The sequence below is a fragment of the Harpia harpyja genome, chromosome 14 (genome assembly GCF_026419915.1).
Source record: "Harpia harpyja isolate bHarHar1 chromosome 14, bHarHar1 primary haplotype, whole genome shotgun sequence".
Lineage (NCBI taxonomy): Eukaryota > Metazoa > Chordata > Aves > Accipitriformes > Accipitridae > Harpia > Harpia harpyja.
The window spans coordinates 22,505,048-22,526,020 of NC_068953.1; the positions used below are offsets into that span (position 1 = coordinate 22,505,048).

Below are 20,973 nucleotides of genomic sequence, written 5' to 3' on the forward strand. Positions count from 1 at the left end.
TTAAAGTGCTTCATCGGTGCCCATCTTCCTCTGCAGGGATGACCTTTAACTCATCTCTGCTGTTGCTACCTGACTCGGATCACCTCGGAAGAAAGGTTGCCATGGTGATTTCATATTCAGCTCAGCCAAAAAAATCCAGCTTCTGTATCTTATTAAGTGCTCCCTTTCGAGGACCCTACGCGTGGAGAGCCAACGTCAGGGGTTCCCTGCATTCACTGCGGTGAGGAGTTTGGTCACCGGGACTTTCCCTGCCAGCCAGCGTGGCTGTGCATTACCCCTTTGCCAAGCCCAAGGGGGCTTTTTTTCCATGCTAGGGTAAAAGCTGGGGGTTTAAAGCCATTAGTATTACTATGAAAACACTCCTCTGCAAAATGTCAATCTGCCTTTTCAAGGGGATTTTTCACTGCTCTAATCTAAACTGCGCTGTCAGATGTCAGAAGCGGATGTTTAATGAGGATCAGTTGGAAGCCCTAATTGGATGGATATTCAATGGGCTTCTTTTTTTTTGGTTGTTGTTTTATCCTTGAGACTCTGTTTTCACAGAGATCCTTGTTAAATTTTAGAAGCTAATCTCTGTTTAAACTACAAGCTCAGGGAACCTTGGTCTTCGGGGACTGCTTGGAGCCATGGCTGTTGTGGGCTTTCATTGAATTCACCTGGAAGGCAGAGAGAAAACCCATCCAGGATGCTTCTGCGGGAGCAACAAGGACCATTTTGGGGGGTAGGAAATTATTTTCTTGCAAAATCTAGGTAGCACGCACAGTGAAAACTAAGGTGTAAAGGCACCAAGGTCATGGGAGTGATGGAGAAAGAGCCAGGGAGTGCTGGGGTGGTTGGCCCAGGGTTCCCTTCTCTGCTGAGAAATGTGGATACACACAGGCATGAAGAAGGGGTCCAGCTCACAGAGATGTCCACTGCATTTATCTCCAGAAGGACTGGGCACCCACAGCAGTGGGCAGCAAACCCCTGATCCCTTCCAAGGCCATGAACTACCCCAAACTCATATAACCCCTTTAAAACAGCCAGAGACGATGCCTGAACGCCCTGCAGCTGCCTCTCCAGGCCTTGTTAATTCCCTTCCATCATGCACCAGTGTTTCCCTGCCGTGGCCTCTGTTAGAGGCAACAGGTGTTGCACAAAATTATTTTAGTGCATCTGTCACCAAGCACAAAATGCATCGTGCTGTATCGTCTTGGAAATTACAGCTGAAACCCCTCTGAGCCATCCAAAGATCATCCAAGCCCAAATCCCAACATCCTCTGCATCCCACCTCCTGGCACATGGTCCCACTCCCCATCCTCTGGCATGCACTGCGTTTCTGGCAGCCAGATGCATCCAAAGGGGAAACAGCTGCTCGGCAGATCCCCGTGGCAGCAAGGAAGCCCCCCTGCACTTCATTGTCTTGTGCAGCACATGCTTCCTAACCGGAAAACCTGTCCTAAAGAGTTCATTTCTCCATGTGAACTCAGTGTCCTGAACGCTTTTATACAAACACTTCTTTGATTTTCTTCCCCCCCACCCCCCAAAACAATTTATAGCAGATGATTTATAAAACATCCTGGTTTCCTATGGTCATGTTTTTATTGCGTTTTTACTTAAAACCTTGGGAAGACCATAAAAGACACGTCACAGATGCAAGTGTTTCCATACCCTGTTTCACATTAAACACTCATAAATAACCGCGCACCCTTACAGCACCTCCTCTCTGCCCCCTTTGCCCTGCAGCACACTCAGGGGTCCACATTTTTAACAGATCCTTTGGCTAGGAACTGGCTCCTTTTCTAACACACATGTAACACCTTCTCTTCATCCCTAATTGCATTTCATTTAACACATGCAATTACCAAAATGACTTCTTCCAAAAATAAACCACAGGATGTTCAGAGCTGCCTGGCTTCTCAAATGGTTTTCAGCCAAGAAATTTGTGCCCTCCTGGTGTCTCCTGGAAAGCCCAGGAGCAGGCTGGCATGCTTGTAAATCTGGCCCTTCCATAAAATCCTGAGAAAAGACGCCACGAAGCCCATACTCGAGGCAGGTGAGACACACAGGTTACAAATCATAATGCCTGTCCAGTCATTTCTAGGCATTTGTTATGGTGTCTTAAGTCAGCAACCTCAACAACTCCCCTGGTCTCCAGCCAGGAATAAAAGTGCTGAAGGAAATCAGGCCACAGTAATTTGCCTGAACCACAGAGCTAACATGCATGGTAATTAATTCTTTTAGTGGAGAGAGGCTTTTTCCTGCTATGAACTCTCCCAGGGGCTGACACAATAGCCCATCTCCTTGGCGGTCATCCCATGGCTTTAATCATGTCCCCCACACAATCCTGCAGAAAAATTCAGCAGAAATTTCAGCATGTTGCCTGAAACTGAGCTGCCAAGGTCCATCTTTTGAAACAGAGATGTGACCTTCTGAAGCGGTAGATGAAATTGTGGTGCTTCTGGGCTTGGTGGAAGCTGCCTCTTGACTTTAGTGAGGTCTGGACATGTCCCACCATATGCTGGCTTCTCGATGCAAGGAACAGCATTGCATGCTAAGACCTGGAGTCTTTTGGGGCTCATTATTTGCTTTAAAGAAAAGAAAACATCCAAGTCCAGGGCTTGTGGTTAATATAGAGCTTGTAGGAGCAAAGTTCATTTTTCCTAGAGTTGTCTTAGTCATGGAAGAACTTCAAGAGTCCTTTCTGTAGCTTCCTTGAATTTGTCATTGAGGGTTTCCTGAATTATCCTTGCAAACCTCTTTGATCACAGATGGAGCATAAATGTCAAGTTATTGAAGTTGAAGGACACAGCTTACTTTCTGGGGAATAATACATTGCAGTAGGCTGATACAGAATAACTAGGATGATTTTTGTTTTGTTTTCTTTTAACCATGTTTCCTTCAAAGCTTCCATCCATAACACAACATTCACCCACCCCCATAACTAATTCATTATTTTACAGCAAGTAAAATCAAACAGGAGACAAATGACTGTTGTTTAGTGCCATTAGTTTCAATGGCTTTACACAATATTTGAGTCATTGGCTCGCCTCTTCCTTTGGAGGAATCCCAAATCTGGATGAATCTACGCGCATTATAAACCATCCATGGGGCCAGGCCAGGCCTGCGTAACAGATGGAGGTCCATATGCTTTGGCTCTGCACCCATATGGAACACTAATATGCAGTCCAGGAATAGAGCATGCCTCTTCTCCTCTTTTCTAGCAATCTCAAATCCAAAGTAATTTTCAGACACAAGCCGAGTTAAGCAAGTTCATCTGGAACCTGTGCAGCAAGACACTACAAGAGTGATGGTCCAAGCATAATATTATCCTTGCTCTGTGGTTCCTGCTGAAGCCTAAAGTGCAACATTTTCTAGAAAGCAGTGTGTCAGGCTTTCCAGAATGCTAGTTAAAAAAACCATTACATTCTGTCCTGATTTCATCTGGGATAGAGTTAATTTTCTTCTTAGTAGCTGGTACAGTGCTGTGTTTTGGATTTAGTGTGAGAATAATGTTGATAACACACTGATGTTTTAGTTGTTGCTAAGTAGCACTTATCCCAAGTTAAGGATTTTTCAGTTTCCCATGCTGTGCCAGTAAGCAGGTACACAAGAAGCTGGAAGGGAGCATAGCCAGGACAGCCTACCTGAACTGGCCAAAGGGCTATTCCATACCATAGGACATCATGCCCAGTATATAAACTGGGGGGAGTTGACCAGGAGGGGCAGATCACTGGTAGGGCATTGGTCAGTGGGTGGTGAGCAATTGCATTGTGCATCGCTTGTTTTTTCTTGGTTGGTTTTTTATTATTATTTATTTTATTATATTCATTTTCATTACTATTATTATTATAATATTATTATTATTATTGTTAGTATTACATTTTATTTTACTTTAGTTATTAAATTGTTCTTATCTCAACCCACAAGTTTTATTTTTTTTCCAATCCTCCTCCCCATCCCACTGGGTGCAGGGGGGGGAATGGGCAAGTGGCTGCATGGTGCCTATTTACTGGCTGGGCTTAAACCACTACACATTCTTTATAACCTCCTTTAACCTTTGCTGCCTGGGTTGTGCAAGAACACGGAGTGCTTCATTGGCCCTCGCTAGAGGAATTTCTCCAGGCAACCAAACCAGCAAATAGCTGTGGATATTTCACAACGCCTGGGAGGTTTTGTTTGCTGGAGGTACAGGATTAGTATCAGATGGCCTGCCACCATTTCAACATAGTGGGACTTAACTTTTATTGCTGGCTGCACTCCTTCAACAGCACCAGCAGGTTTGTTCTGGCCAGGCACTTTGAGGGCAGACAACACCCCCAGTTGCTTTTCGGCATTCAAAGGCAGTGTTTGTCCTGGTGCCTAATCCTTGCTCAAACTCTGTGTTTTTCTCGTCAGTACAATGGAACAGATACAGCTCAGTTCTGTTTTGAGCACTTGAGCAGTAAATTCAGTGCCTGCACTGTGCAATCTTGAAGGAGGTTGGTATCTCCTTTAAGATGGCATCTCCCCAGCCATCCCTGGGGTATGCAGGGCCGGGGTGAGTGCCCTCCTCCTGCCCTGTGCCTTTTTTAGGGGGATGGAGACAGCTGCTGGTGGCTGGGTCCTGAGGATTCCTATGCTAACCCAGAGGGAGGTATTTCCATCCATGCTGTTACTTTGTGTTTATTCTCAGCTCATGCACAAGGTCATGAGAGCATCACAGTGGGAAGGGTTGGTGGGTGTTGGTTGTGATTCTTGTAGAAGCGCTTGTGGATTTGCTCTGAGATGATGTTAAGCAGCTAAATGCATCTGCCTTCAGCTGGATTGTGAATGTAATTGGCATGTGACGGCTTTGCTCTGCATCGGGCTAGGTTTGATGGAGCTCAACACAAGTTATTCCCAGCTGGAAAGGAGCTTATTGCCGAATCCCTTGATGTTGCTAATACTGGGAGAGAAGTCCATCCTCTAGGGAGGATGATGATTTTTTTTTTGGCTATCATTCAGGCCTCTGTCCAAGGTCTTTCACAGTCATTTCTTTGCATACATGGGTGATGTGCAACTGTCTGGGGGGTTGAAATAAGACATGTAGTCCATTCCCCACTGGTGGTAGCCTCTCCAACCTGGAGCTTAAGCTGGGAGTGCTGTAGTATCCACAGTGAGGAGATGACCCAACGTGGAGCTTGGACACGAGCCATCCCATGGTGGTACTGGAATGGCAGAGGGGACTTGCCAGCTCATGGGTGCTCAGCTGGTTTCATAGGGAAAAATATGATTAAGTAGAGGTGAAGAAAAGGAAAGCTAGAAGGTGTTTGATGTGGTCAAAAGGGGGACCCCAAAGTGAAATTCTGGTGCTAAGGGCAATAGAGTAACATTTAGAGATGAAAATAAGTGTTAATAAACCATTCATAAATGTGAGAAACCTAAAAAAGGAAAGCAATCAAAATACTGAAAGAGCTGAAAAATATGTGGTTTAACAAAGCATTACACTGGAGACCATGGTTATGTGCCTGGTTTTACCTGCTGACATTGGGCACACTCTGGAGCAAACCACTTCCCTGCCATCCCCTGTGGGTCTCTCAAAGCTTTAAGCTTTAATTTCCATAGTTTCAAGCCTCTCTAGCATGAAATTGCATCATTTAAATTTTTAAAAGCAGCGGTGGTCAAAAAAAATCCATCTATATACCAAGATCTGTAGATGGTGCAACCTTTTTGAGAATATTTTGCCCCAAATTAAAAATGATTTTGTATTGGGATCAACCAAAACCATTTATGTCATTTAAGTGTCTGACTGAAGTCCACAGTGTTCAGTGATATTCCCAAGCAGTATCCAAGATGGAATGTAAAAATGAAAACAATTTTCATCACACCTTCAATACAAAATATTGTGTCTTTCTCATTTGCAATACTGGTGTCTCAAAAAAAAAAATTAGAACATTCAGTTGTTTGTTAGCGCTAAAAAAACCCCTCAGGCAGCTTGAAAAAAATTTTTAAAAAAATTGTAATTTGATTCACAATGACTATTTGCACTTTATTTACTAATTATCTGGGCTGTGACTGAAGCAGAGGCTTGGTTATTGACCCTGCACCAAGTCCCGGCTGATGAAGCACTCAGAGGAGGGTGATGGTCCCTCCTCCATCCCTCTCGTTTGAAGGGGTGCCTCTGCCAGCCCTGCCTGGGCGAGGGGCTGGGGAGTGCGGGAGGCAGCCGAGGTCCCACGCCGCGGTACAGAGGAGCTGCTGCAGCTCACCCAAGTCAGCTTTAAATAAGGCAATGCAGGCACTATTTATAAAGGATCTCAGCAGCACAGAGCCTGCGGACTCTGTAGCTTGACCAGAGGAGCCACGCTCCATGCTGGTGCAAGATATGGGCAAGATCTCTCCCAGGAGAGCAACAGCCACATCACTATATTTGTATCTATACTTTTATAGGAAGAACAAAAGTGCTGTGCTGTTGCATTCCTCCTCTGCACGGCTCCGCAGCACACGCACAGAGCAACGAGCGCGGTGAGAGCTGAATTAAACTTCTTGTCTGAAGGATCCTTGTTCAGCCTGGACAGGTCTGTAATGACAGGTTCACTTCTCGAGCTTCACTCACCAGGGACCAAAATCACTGGAGTAATCAAGGGGAGAGGAAAACGGGAGTGAGCGTGCGCTTGCTGCGATGCTCAGCAGCGTCGGAGGGTGCGGTGAGGTTTCATGGCTCGGCTGGCTGTTAGCCCAGAGACACAAAGAAGCATGTGGCAGATCTGAAGGCTGGGATGTGACCAAATGAACCATGGTTAGAAAGAAATGCAATTCAGGCAGCTGTGCTTCTGGCCGTGGTGTGGCTGAGCAAGCAAGATAAGACCCTTATCCCCAAGCTGTTGTAAGGGGAAAATGCACCAGAGGGACATGGTGAGGAAAAGGATGTTGGGTTTGGCCAGAAGCACCCATTAGACTATTGCCCCAAAAAAGCCATGCTGGGAAACACAGCCCCAAACTCTGGGCTTACCCAGGTGGAGACTCAAGTTTACTTCTATGTTACAAGTTTAGGTCACTTGTTACCATCTGAAGGCCTTTTGGCACAAATGTGCCTAACCCGCGGGAGGGAGCTCCCTGTCCCAGAGCCACCAGCATTGCCAGTTTGGGCTGGCATCACTGCTGGAGGGAGCAGGGGGATGGAGGAGGGAAGACCAAAGGGAGCTGCTGCTGTCATTTAGGGCAGTTAAGTACATTCATGGTGCAGCACGTGCACCTGCATCCCCGCCTGAATAGCATCAATACTCCTTTTTGTTTCACTCTTGACGACAGCAGAGCCTTAATTGGGCATGAAGAAACTCATCAAGCAGCAGCCTGGTGCGGTGGTTGGGTCCCCATAGCATCTGGCAGCTGCCGTGCTGCAGCCCTGCGGCTTCTCAATGGCTGGCAGCTGCCCCAAAATAGCCCAAATATCATCCACCTACTGCAGCACGGCCGCTCCCTGTGCGGAGCAGAAGGTGAACCTGAAAGTCCGCTCCCGCTGCTCATGAACACCACATGGGCTTTATGGCTTGCTGAGTTGCAGGGACTGGGGCTTGGTGGAGCCAGGTCCCAGCTATTTGCTGGAAACAGAGATGGTAAATCATGTTTCCAACCTGAAGAGCTGCTCGGAGAACCAGACTGGAGGACTTGACACAGCCCACTAAAGCAAGGGGAAATTTCTAGATGTTTTTGTGCAAATAAACTCAGCAGGGACCAACCCACATGGCAGCGAGGTGAAATGGGAGCTCAGCCATTGATTTCAGTAGCTTCAGGGTCTCGCTCTTGGTTTAATGTATTTTTAAAACAGGGGTGAGCAGGACCCATTCTGGGAATAGAAACATCACCAGCAATTTCATCCCCCTGAATAACTTGCCTATAAATTGCCTGTGCTTTGATCCAGAAGCTGCTTCAAGGGCACCCGAAATCCCTTCTCCCACCCCCTTTTCAGCCCCCCCCCCAGGCCCCCCCCATTGCGCTGCTGTTAGATTCAGCTCAATTATCTCTCTGGGCACAGTGAGGACATCCTGGTGGCTTCAGATGTCCCCTAGCAGAGCACTGACATCCACCCCATATGGGCAAATAAGCCCAGCCTTCCCCTCTCCTTCACTGGCAAAGAAGGTCACAGGGTGTCCCCATTTAATTGCATGGCATTTCATGGTCTTGGCCCCCCTTCTTGTCCTTCTAGTCAATGAAAATAAATACAAAATAAAAATAACCCCCCCACACATTTATTTCATTTCTTGTATTTTTATTTAAAAAGAAGGTTTGCTAACAGCAATCAGTACCGTGGCCCAGGCCCCTCAATACAACAGTTGGCTTTAGCAGTCCCTGCGGCTTCATCCCTACTCTGTCCCTCCTCCGTGCCGGGGACAAACCAGGGAATTAGCCAGCTTTAACAACCACTCCTGAATCATGGGAAGCTCCTCAGGATTGCAGACTACTTCCATCTTGCAGTTTTACTCTCTGTCTCCTCCTATCTCAGGAAACCCCAACAGTTTAAGCTGAGGTTCACAGCCAGGTTTAGCTTTATCGTGCAACTAAACTCAAGTAAAAAAAAAAAAAAAAAAAAAAAAGCCAGGTTTTAAAAAATACATAAAAGAAATAATTTTCTGGAGTTGGAAAGAAACATCCCCTTGGTGGCAGATTAGCCTACATTTATCCACTGTAATGTTGCTTATACCTTAATCTTAGGCATCTTCAACTGACACTAATTAGCAGGCTGGAGGCTCCTATGGGTACAGTAGCTTCTATGTCCCAAAACATGAAAGTGAGCTCTTCCTTTTACCACTTGAAGCACTCAGCTTTTAAAGAGACAATCTCAAGTATTTCAGTCCCAAACCGTACACTTTTTAACTTAAAAAACACAGCAGTAGGAGGAGGCACAAAGGTGATGAAACCCAGCCATGAAAGCATTGCAGTGCATGTCCGAGGCTTGCATGTATAGTGTTATTTACTGTCCCACAAATTAAACCCAAACTGCACTCACTGAACCCTGGACTCACCTGCATTCTGGCTAATTAGGAGACAAATAGAGTAGACTACAGAAGCAGAAAATTAAACAGGCTAATCAGATCAATCTAGATGCTTCCCTCAAAAAACCCAAAACTTAGAGAAAAGCAAATGTGGTTATAAAAACTTCTTTATATTTTGGGTTCTCTCTGGAAAAAAAAAAAAAGGGAAAAGATTATTTCTTTGACATTCATCACTAGGCAAGCATCCCATCAAGATCCATCTGACATCCTATTTAACTCTTCAGAGTAAGAGCTAATTGGAGCTTGAAAGAAAGGACCGAGAAGGACTTCAGGAATACAGCACTGTATGCTGGTTCTTTGTGGACAAAGTGAAAATAAACTATTTAGACTTGACAAAGTCCCTTGAAGTCCTGCGGTATTTCTGCTTGGCTGGGTCTCAGGCCTATCACCAATATTTCAGCGGTTATTTTTGGAGGGGGAGAGAAGGCAGGCTGCTTAGCAGGTAGCATTTGGGAATTAAGAGCTAGATGTACTTATGGTTTTCACGAGCCCTGACAGATGTTGAGTGTCTTCGACTGTGGCACAGTAAGACACTTAATACTAATGGTGCCGGTTTGTGGCAGCAAACCTCCTTCCTGCCACGTTCCAGCATCTTTGCTCTTTTCTAAATTGCTCCTTAGGAAAGGAAGAGAAAATACATGCTCAGCGTTCTCCTCGCCGTCCACCCGGCTCAATGCTGAAGCGCCCGTTCTCTGGAGGCCCTCACATCTCCTCTCCGAGCAAATGTCACTGGGATCAGCTTAGCACAATGTCCCACCACCTCCTGGAGATCAAGCCGCAGCCCAGGAGGCTTCCCCCTTGCCTCTCCAAAGGCTGCGCTCAGCCCGGTGGTCCGTGTTTCGGATGGATCTGTGCGTGACTCTGCCGGGCACCAGTCCCTGGTGGGCAGGAGCTGGGTCCTGCTCGGTGCTGCAGGCAGTCCCTCGGCCGTGAGAGCCGCCAACAAACCTTCCCTGCCCACCCCGCTCCCTGCCCCTTCCCCTCCCCGCCACGAGCACGGGGCCAAGAACGTGCCTCGCTGCAGAGTGCCAGCGCCGGCGTCCTTGGCCAAACAAACTAACTACCAACCTCGGACCAGTCACGACAAACGGCTTAACGTTTACCCATCACCTAACATACCCTCAAAAACCAAGGCCACCTTCACACCTTTTGGACGTAGGTCGAACGCCCTTCCGAGCCCAGCAAGCCCACGGCAGGGGGTCTTGCTCAGGCCAGTCATGCCAGATGCTCCCGCATCTCTCCTGCCCCTTCCTTGGTGAACACCAAACAGTTATAATACTCAGGTCAATATATATAGGTACCACGTATATATATTTGTGTCGCTGTTCTGCGCATTAACAAAGATAACCAACCCCACCAGGCACCACTCGTCCTTTCCGCCCCCTCCCCTTCCTCCTGTGGCTGTGCAGGAACGTGGCCGGGGACCACCCTACGTCGCCCCATCGCACTCCCCCACTGTCAGCTTCAAGGCTCCCTGCTGGTGCAGCGTCTTTAAGGCTTTGAACTCCAAGGGCATGGTGTGCGGGCTGGCCTGCGAGGTGTAGCCATACTTCAGGCTGTCGTAGTAGTGGTACTTGACCGGATTCTGGTTCTGGTCCAGGGGAAAGGGCCAGAAGCCGTAGAGATAGATCTGGTTGCAGAATCGAGTGGCTAAGGTGTACATGAGGAGGCCTGTGGTGGGTCGCTTGATGTGCACCTTGTTTGTTAGCCAGTACCTGCAAAGGGAGAGTAGAGGGAAGCGTGTTATTCCCGCCACACACCAAGCTCGTGTCTTGCACATTTTCTCTCTCCAGCCTCTGACTGAGATATATTGGTAATTCAAACTGAGAGGTTTCTGACTAGCAGAAGAGTTCTCCATGCCAAGAAAAAGCCTCTCTAGGGATTGCTTCATGAATAAGCATCCTCCTGCTCTCTGTCTGGCGGTTACATCACACTTGTTGCTATGGCATTGAAGCATCTCATGCCTCGGCAATCCTTTATGAAAAACAAATTGCTTGCAATGGTGGCCTTCAGTACTTCAGCCTACAATTATCTTCCAATCAACCTAGGAGATCAATACCACAGACCAAACCATCCACATGTCAAGTAGACTCCAGCAACCCCTTGAAGCAGACACACTCTCGCACACACAAGCTGATGATTTTCATTGATGAATGAAGATTTTTACTCTGACGGTAAACAAAACAGGGCTGTAAAACGTTTGTCTTGGAATAAAGGGTCACCAGGCTGAAAGAGCTAAAACACACTGTGTTCCCATTACACTCAGCGATTGCTACTGTGATCCTGGACCAAAATACATCACCACACTCTGCAACATCAGTCCATGAGATACATAATATGGCATATTGCAATACATAATACGCGATACGGAGGTCAGCTGTGCTCGCTGCTGAAAAGTACGTTATTTTTTATGAGGGATGGCAATAAGAACAGGGGAAGGAGGCACCCTGTAGTGATGCACAAGCAGAAACGGTATCAGCGGTTGTATTTTGGGCTGCTGATAAAAGTTATTGCAGCATCAACATCCTGTAAGAAGATGTTTCCAGCGCCCAGATTTTATTGCACAGGCAACTTATCTGGTTTGCTCAGCAGAAAAACACTGTCAGAGGAGCAAAATCAGAAAGCAAAAAGTTTAAGGGAGGTAGAAGATGTACCCCCCCGGGTGCACTCCCTCCTCCCCCAGCACATCGGATGCCACCGCTGCCCCACAGCAGGCAGGGATGGTGCAGGCAGCGCATCCCACCATGTCACAGCCCGTTCAAGCCCTTGGATTATTTTTAATAGATATTTCAAAGGGCCTCAGTTCAGGTGAGTGACTGGCAGCGCTTTGGATAAAAAGCATGAGGAAGCAGACCAAAGCACGTGGCATTTCTGTGTCCTCACCCAGAGGTTTGGGATCCTGAGCTGGGTCCCGCTGTCGCATGCGGAGCCACGGAAGTGTCTTGCTCCTCATTCGCACTTTCCGCCGGGCTCCCGAGGGTGCGGCACTCAGACAGCGGGAACCCTTGGGAAAGCTGAGCCTTAATCCTGCAAATTAGCTTTTCACGAAAGCCATTAAAATTTAGCAACCAAGGCACAAAACGTACTTGCTTGTTCTCAGCCAGATAAGAGAAAAATTGACTTTTCTGGTGAATCAAATTCTGGAAGCAGAGTGACTGCCTCAGCACGTGCAGGAAGGGCACAGCGGGGTTTACTGGGGTCCCACACCCCAGGGGTGTCCAAGCACCTGTAGCTTTAGCAAAAGACAAGTACGATGTTTTGGGGAAGTCCTCCTTGCCTGACTCATCTCCTTGGCATCCAGCATGAGAAAGGAACAAGAAACTGGGGGAAAACTGGTGAGAACGAGTATCTCAGAGGCACTGGCATCAGCATTTTCTGGGATTGCCCAGCCATATGGGTTGTGCTATGGGGACACAGCAATGCTCGCTGGGGTGCCAAGGCAATCATCTCCCACAGGTAGCCATAAAACAGCTTCCTTGATGAGTTTACTGGTAAGCACATTAGACCCCTGGAGAGCGGAGAGAAATGGGAGATTATCACAACCATTTAACACTGTGAATTAGGGTATCCTCATGCAGCAGGGAAACTACCTGGGAAAAACTGCCAAGCCACATTAACCGGCTGGCGTTGGGGGAAGACAACTCTCTGGGTTTGTCCTGCAAGCTGCTTTAGCCTTAAAACTCTCCTTTTATCAATTTACCAGCTGGAGCACAGAAAGATGCTGGTGACCTTACAGCTGCCCAAAAGATTAACTTTTGGGTTTTGTCGCGAGGCTGTAAAAACTCTATGAACATACAATGACCTTGACAGCATGATGAAGTGACCCTTGCACATGGTTACCACCAGTGACCACCAATGTTTCAAGCGTATTAATGACAGAAATGACCTACAGAAGAAGCATGCTGTCCTCTGCAACCCAGCACGCACAAACAGCCTTACCAAGACCAACAAGCGTGCGCAACCACTACCCAAAAGCAGCCCTACCAAAACCAGCCCAGCGTATCCACCTCAGCACACGCAGCTAGTGAGCACTCACTCAGTAATATCAGGGTAGGGAACAATGACAATTCAGTTTCTTATAATAAAAATTAAAAAACAGGCTCTTTTTTCTGTATTTCCCTCTATTGCAGGTATGGTATTGTGAAAACAAGAAGGATGACAAATCTGGCTCCTACAGCATCATAAATTCTCATTGCTGGCTGCAGCTTTGGGAGGGGGTGATGGACTTCAGGCTGTCCCAGCCCACCCACACAGGTGACATACATAATATATAATGCCCAAACCATAACACAGGCCATGCCACAGTGCTTGCAGTTTGTTTCCTGGACAGTGAAGGTGGGAAATCCTCTGGTGAGGTCTGGGGAATACTTTTTAATGACTGGTTTGTGATGGGGGTGTGGGAGCTATGCAGGAAGATCTCCCTCTTACCTCTCCTACCACTGGCCAACTGAGACAGTGGCCACATTCCTGGTGCAGGAGAGAACAGCTGGGGATGGAAATAAAACCTAATTAATTCTGTAAATCCAAATGAGGTTGTCTAGGCGCACATGGGATGCTGTGTCAACAGCGCACCTTTAATATGTGAGGTCCGGGATTTTAATTAGGAGGAAAGATAATCTTGAAGCAGGCAGTAATTATTTTTCAAATTGGCTACACCAATCACCATAACTATTAACTGCATCATTTTATGGAAAGAGACAGCAATTAAAAGAGAAGAGCAACGAGCAGTCCTGAAACCCAATACCTTCTTTTTCAGAGCTGTTCTCACAGCGTGGACCTCCTTCAAAAGCTGGCACTGTGTCGTTTCTGTAAATAAACCCTCAGGGGTGGAAGCAGCTACAGATAGAGGCTGGTGCCTGCGCAGGATGCAGCTATGAACAGGAACTGTGATGCTGTCAGGCAAAAATTGTCTGAGACAGCTCTTGTTTCGGATCATGATAGTGACAGATGGAAAATGTCATCAGATCTTGAAGGCCATCTTTTCTAAGAAGGCAGCCCAGACACAAGCCCTAGCACCTATCTGAACTAATACTTGATGGTAGCCAAGGACAGAGGCTTCAAGAAGAGCAGCTCAGAGAGTCTCGTCCTAGCTGCTAGGTGGTTCTCGTTGCTCCTCAGCAACATCAATTTTCTAAAAGGTTTCCAACAAACTTAAGAAGTGTCCTAAGCAGAACTGCATAGCACTGCTGCTGGCTGCCTGACCATCCGTGTGTGCCTCCTGCGAGGGGGCTGCACTACAGCCACAGGGGAAGCGACTGCTGTATTTGGAGCTTACAGCCCAGTGAGAATCCTTCAGGAGACAAAATGCTCTGAAACTGCCCCTAGGAAGCTGCAGCTGCCCCCCGAGGGAAGGTGGCAGCCTCCACATCCCACATCTGGAGCACGCACCCCACCGCACTGACAGTATTCATCCCCCCCCCAGCATCACTGAATTCAGGGAGCACAGCCTGGCCTTGATTTGGGCTGAAACACTGGGTGCAAAACTCCTCCCTGCAGGCAGTGTTTGAGGACTGCTAGTGAGGGCAGGGTCCTGTTCAGTGCTTACCCATCACCTCCTGATATGTCTGAGAAAACCCTGAAGTAACTTGTAACCCCAGGTAAGGGTTAACCTGCAGGATAAAATGAACAGAAAATCCATTGCCCTGATGAAATGAATAAAAAACTCAGGTCAATGAAGAAATCAAGTGTCAGCAGTATCAGCTGCATTATTTAGTGATACAAATCAGAATTAACTAAAATAATGCAATTTCAGACCCTTTTAAAACAGCTTCTTCACAAAAGTGTGATACAAACACAAGCTGTTGTGGAGGTGCTAGTCCTTGACAGTCAGAAGCATATTATAAGTCTGCCACACACATCCTGCTCCCATTAATACTCATGAAAAACCAGCTACAGATAATCAGAGTGAGTGCCCCGACACATTGGTGCGGGCGAGGACAGGGCACAGCATGTATCTCAGCTGCTGGGTGGATGGAGATGAAGTGCTGGAGCCCAGGAAGCAACCACTATCCTCCACGCAGCTTCTGCCAGCCCTTTTCTGTCCACGTATCCAGTCTCCTGTCACCTCCACCAAAATAGCTGAGAGGCACATACAGTGATGAGATCTGTGCTGGACGGGTAGGAATGGGCAGGTTCCCATCCAGATTCATGCTAATGCTGACTCCAAAAGCTGGATCTTGAATCAGAGTTGGGTTTATCCCCAGGCTGGGCAAAGCCCAAACACCAAGTCAAGCCTCTATATCCAGACTGGATCTGTACCGTGTGGCTTCAGTCTGGTTTTGGTGACTTGGTGCAAGCAAATCAACGCTGAGTCACACATAAATAACTCTCTTCTCCAGGTCTTGAGCTCTGCGATGCCCTTCAAACACACACGGTACTCAACACCCACAAGTTAAAGCATTTCCAAACAGACAGAAGAAGAGGAAAGTAACTGGGAAGAGAATTACCCTATTTCTTTCCCCTTTCCTTCCTATGTCCCTCACCTTCTTTTGACAAAGAAAAGACTAAATCTTCTTCCCAATTAACCAGAACAAATTAACTGTCTTGGGGTCTCAGTGCAGACACACCACAGCTCAGGTTCAATGTGCCTCAAGTGCAGAAGGGACGAGAATAATAGCTCACACAAGGATTTATTTGTGGGATATCCACTGATGTAACCTATACGTGACTTTACGGGGCAGTCATAGTCCCTCACATCCTACCCCAGTCACACACTTTTGAATGGCTATTTTCTCCCCCTACAGCCTTTGGTCATTTTGTTCCCTCACCTGAGCACAGGACCACTGTCCTTAAACCATCTGTGGGACCAGAGAGGAAGGGCTTTAAGGCATGAATCCTCAGGGCAGATATTTCAGAGAAGCCCCTGTAAGCATGAAGTACTATAAGGGAGGAAGCATAAAGTAGCTGGTTTAGAAAACCCACATGTGGGTGATGCTGGCTAATCGACAGCAGAACTGATCTCGAGACAGAGCGAGAAAAGATGAGCTGGGAGGGCTGTGAAAAGGAAAAGCAGCAGCTTAGGTTTGATGTGTTAGAGAAAAGGGGAGCCTGTGGAGGGATGCAAAAGAGCAGGGTGATGCAATCAAAGCAACAGGCTAGGAGAATATCTGCACACATGTGTCCTGTATGGCTATAAACAAGGCAAAGGCTGTTGGAAAGGAGGTGGCATAGAATCATAGAATGGTTTGGGGTTGGAAGGGACCTTAAAGATCACCTAGTTCCAACCCCCCTGCCATTGGCAGGGACATCTTCCACTAGACCAGGTTGCTCAAAGCCTCATCCAGCCTGACCTTGAACACTTCCAAGGATGGGGCATCCACAACTTCTCTGGGCAACCTGTTCCACTGCCTCACCACCTTCATAGTGAAGAATTTCTTCCTTACATCTAATCTAAATCTACCCTCTTTCAGTTTAAAGCCATTACCCCTTGTCCTGTCACTACATGCCCTTGTAAAAAGTCCCTCACTGGCTTTCCTGCAAGCCCCCTTTAGGTACTGGCAGGCTGCTATAAGGTCTCGCTGGAGCCTTCTCTTCTCCAGGCTGAACAACCCCAGTGCTCTCAGCCCTTCCTCATAGGAGAGGTGCTCCAGCCCTCTGATCATCTTCACGACCCTCCTCTGGACTCGCTCCAACAGGTCCATATACTTCTTATGTTGGGGGCCCCAGAGCTGAACACAGTACTTCAGGTGGGGTCTTATGAGAGCGGAGTAGAGGGGGACAATCGCCTCCCTCGACCTGCTGGCCACACTTCTTTTGATGCAGCCCAGAACGCGACTGGCTTTCTGGGCTGCGAGCACACATTGCTGGGTCATGTTGAGCTTCTCGTCAACCAATAACCTCAAGTCCTTCTCCTCAGGGCTGCTCTCAATCCATTCTCTGCCCAGCCTGTATTTGTGCTTGGGATTGCCCCGACCCATGTGCAGGACCTTGCACTTGCCCTTCTTGAACTTCATGAGGTTTGCATAATCAGGACAGAAGGCAAGGAGGGACCAGGGGAGGGTTTCCACCATGGCTTACGGATGGGAAAGGCAGCAGCTGAGCAGCATTGCCCTGAAAAATCAGCAAAGGCTTAGATGTTGTCTGGGTGTGAGGACCCAGAGAGACATCTGAGGCAAAGATGAATCCACCTTATGCCCCACCAGGCCGCGCTTCTGAGGATACGTGGCAGAGATGCACTACGCAAGCTATGGACCCTCAGCAAGGTGATCACTGTCGTGAAGAGCGCATGTAAACTGTCACAACTATTTGAATGTTAAACCTAATGGGAGACCTAGCCAAGGAGCTGGAAGATATATTGATTTTTTATTTTTTTTTCTTTCAAGAAGCTATTAACAAAATCTTATGGGATTAGAATTGGTTACTGCCAAGAGACCCTCGTGATGGACACAGTGAGAAATGCTAGACTAGATTAGACAAGGCAAACTGAAACATGTCCATGAATTCTCTGCAAGGAGTGATAGTCAAACCTCCAGACACAATTATTTTCCCGCTTCCTGCATTTCGTGTTATTTCTCTAACAAAAGCTGCTTGGCAATAGGAATTACAAGGCTTTTTGGAGACACTGACAGATGACTTATAAGGGGCTTGCTTGCTTCCCAGGCAGGAGACGAGCACTGCGCTCGCCAGATGAATTGCTCAGGAGACATTTTATAGAATCGCTCCGAAGTGAGTCACGCAACCCTGAAACGCATGGCACTGTCCCCGTCCCCGCAAGCTGGCTCCCTGCCACGGCACAGCTTTCCTCCTCAGCCTTAGGTAGTGACTCGGCTTCCTTCTGAGCTTCTCCATGGAAATGCTGATGGCTCTCTCCCCTCCTGGTGTGAAGATGGTGAGTTTAACTGTGTAAGAAGAGCCTCTGTCCTACTGCACAGATTATCCAGAATCATCGACACCAAAAGCTATCAGCAAACATTTAAGGCACCCTCACAGCTAGGAAGGTGATGTCTCAAATGATGCTGTTAAGGACAACAAAATCAAATGCTTTTTACTTATCTCAGCAACACACACTCTACAAATACCCCAAATGCACTGAAAATTATAGGAAAAAATGCTCAATTGCCACTGAAATGCATTCTGGTCTGGGGTACAGCAGAGCAGGACAATAAATACTGTGGTTCAAGGAGGAGTCAAGAACTCACAAATGCATTTTGCTGGTAGTGAAGGAAGAGAAAAACCAAAGCTTTTGTAGCCAAATTGAAGTTGGCTGAGATGTTAGCCTTTGTAGAAAGCGCTATTCCTTGAAAAAAAACATATATATAAAAGAGTGTCTTGGCTGAAAGACTTCTCCCATTTCTTTGTGATTTCCAAATCAACTTAGGATAGATTATAAAGGGTGGCTTTATCCAGCAAAGGAGAAGATGGGACATCTCTGCAGCTGCAGCCCACTGCAGCACTGAGGGATGTTCTGTGGGGCTTTGTGGATTATCGATTCTCTGCTGCATGCTATATGCCACAAAACGTATTCATTTCACAAATCTCAGATCTGTCAAAGAAAAGTGTAATGCTACGAACTGGCATGTTCCGCAGGGAGAGCTGGAGAGACAGAGGAAGTCATTGGAGACCATATCCCTGTAACAGCAAGGAGCTCATAAGCAAAAATATGGGATGATCATAAGAATTAGACAGTATCACAGAAGATGAATAAGTAAAATTCTAGTGATTCTGGTCAGTTTGACCTGAGGAAAGACTCCTTCTTCATCCCAAACTACATCATATCAATTACCCTGAGCAGATGATCAAGACAACCCTATAGATACCTGAGAGACTTCCTATATAGCACCAAGAGCCTCAGCATAACTCCCCTCCCTCAGCTGTGGCCAGTTCATTCAATACTGCCTGAATCACTCTTCAATCCATCCAAGTCCAAACCTGAGGAGGCTGCACCAAGGAAAGGGTTAACATTGACTCTAGCCTTCCCCCAGAACCGCACAGCCCTTTGCCCCCTGGCCCTGGGTGCTCCCTCTGCACAGGTCCTTGGCCAGGCCACAACACACTGGGTAGCCGTTGAAGTGCTCCCATCAGTTCTGGCTTTCTGAGGGGGCTGCAGTTTTAATTGTATTAATTGTTAATTAGTAGGCATCCTTGTTTTCCTGCTGTTAAGTGTGAGAGCAAGAGGGCAGGTCAGGCAGCAGCTCCCCCGGCTTAGAGGGCAAGCCCTGACGAGGATTAGCACTGGCTTCTGTGGTTCTAATTGAATTAGCGCTGCCTCTGTGCAGCCATGACCCACCTTTCTCCGTTGCCCCACAGCACAGTGACCAACCCAAAGGACGGGATCGAGGTCTTGGCTGTAGCTCAGACTGGGTACTTACAGCCTGTCATCATCAGCATCAGCCAGTGTCTGACCATGTGCTGGTACCATATCCATCCCAGACACCAACAGTGGCCACTTCACTCTCTTGCTGGTCTGACTGGTTACATCCCTCTGAGCCCCTGTAGGTTTTCAGAAGCTTGAACCCATGTTCCTTGCATGGGACCCCATTAAAACCCACGGGAACACTAACACATGCAAAAAGAAGACACTATTATAAGCCACGGGGGAGAGTGGTGCCTCAATCCCTGCACCGAGAGACAGCGTTGAACCCCTGGGCTTGTCCCAAAATCCCTGCATCCCCTCCAGCCAGGCAGCACCTGCCAGCCATGGGTGGTGGCTCCAACACTGCTCTGTGGGAGATACACATGGACAACCAGAGTGCCAAGGACCAACCAGCTGGACTGCAGGGCTGCAGCACAGGAGGGCCAGGAAGGTGCCGTGAGTTAGAAGATAAGCTCAGCAGCAGAGCTTATCAAGGCATCCTCCTCCTCTCCTGTGGGAAAGTGATGCCCAGCCCTTGCCAATTCCTCTGCAAAGCTTCCTACAGGAAGTTTCTGGCACTGGGAATGGTTGCCAGCACAGGATTAGCAGCCTGTTGATTTAAAGGGCTTATTACAGGAGCTTAATTCTATTTTGACAGACGAAAGTAAGTCAATTACAGCTAGAAATAGCTCAGAATTTGGGTTGTGGTTTTTTTTTTTTTCTTCATCTCCTCCCTTTCTGTGAGTTGTGGTATCATTTCCTTCCCTTTCTTTACCTCAAAGCCAGTGTTTTCTGTAAGATGCCTCTCTGGCCCAGGGAAGTCTCAAACACAGGCACTTGGGGCAGACATGGTTCTTCTCACCCACTGTTGCTGCCTGGGATGCACCACAGCACCAGAGCCTCCACTCCTCCCAGCCCGCCCAGGCTGCCTGCAGAGCTGCCCTTCACAGCCCTCTCCCTGGAGCTCCCCCTTAGGCTTGCTCCTGTGGGAAATGACCCCCAAAACTGTCCTGTGCCCACCCCCTGCACTGACATGCAACGTGAGCTGGGACAGAGCAACACCCAGCATGGACCAACTGACCAGAAGAGCTCAGGCTCAGAGGTGTGCAGGCAAAGAAGTACTCAAAGCAATCAAGAAACATTAATGCTGAGGCTCAGAGGTGGGAGTACCAGCTACATGAGTGAAATCCCATCCTGGGAGATCGACAGGGTCTAGTCAGGATCAGGGAGGACAACTACTGCCACTAAGCCATCTCCAGCATAATCCACCACCTGCCTAGACTCCCTGAGTGCCTAATGAACTCTCTCTAGAGAAACAAAGCAAGAAAGCAAGAGCCTACCCCATCCCCAAGCCATTTACATGGAAATCTCACCCAGCAGGACCAGACTATGTCAGTCCCCTCCCTGCCTTGGCTGGTCATTTAAGATGAGCAGTGCAATTGTCACCACTGCAGGAGTGTAAAGGCTACTCAGGAACAGCCCTTGGGCCTCTGCCACCGCCGAGCCCGTCCAGGCTGCCATGAGCTCCCTGACCTGAGAAGCTGTGTGAGACTTGCATGTGTCACTCAAGCACAAGGTGACAAACCTCATCACTAGCTCAGCACACACACACTTCTCCAAGGAAAGCCCTAACCGTAGGTTGGGGAGTTATCATGGTGACACCCAGGCTTACAGCCACAAAAGCATTAG

At 47.8% G+C, this 20,973-nt stretch overlaps 1 protein-coding gene across 2 annotated transcripts in view; it reads right to left on the bottom strand.

The window, feature by feature from the left end:
• Positions 1–8,166: 8,166 nt before the first annotated feature.
• Positions 8,167–20,973, bottom strand: part of ST8SIA2 (ST8 alpha-N-acetyl-neuraminide alpha-2,8-sialyltransferase 2) — a 35,628-nt gene continuing 22,821 nt past the window's right edge. For both annotated transcript variants that reach the window (XM_052808304.1, XM_052808302.1), the window contains exon 6: positions 8,167–10,708. In XM_052808304.1, coding sequence (XP_052664264.1) covers positions 10,423–10,708 — 286 coding nt within the window. In that variant the 3' untranslated portion in view covers positions 8,167–10,422. The remainder of the gene's footprint in view (positions 10,709–20,973) is intronic.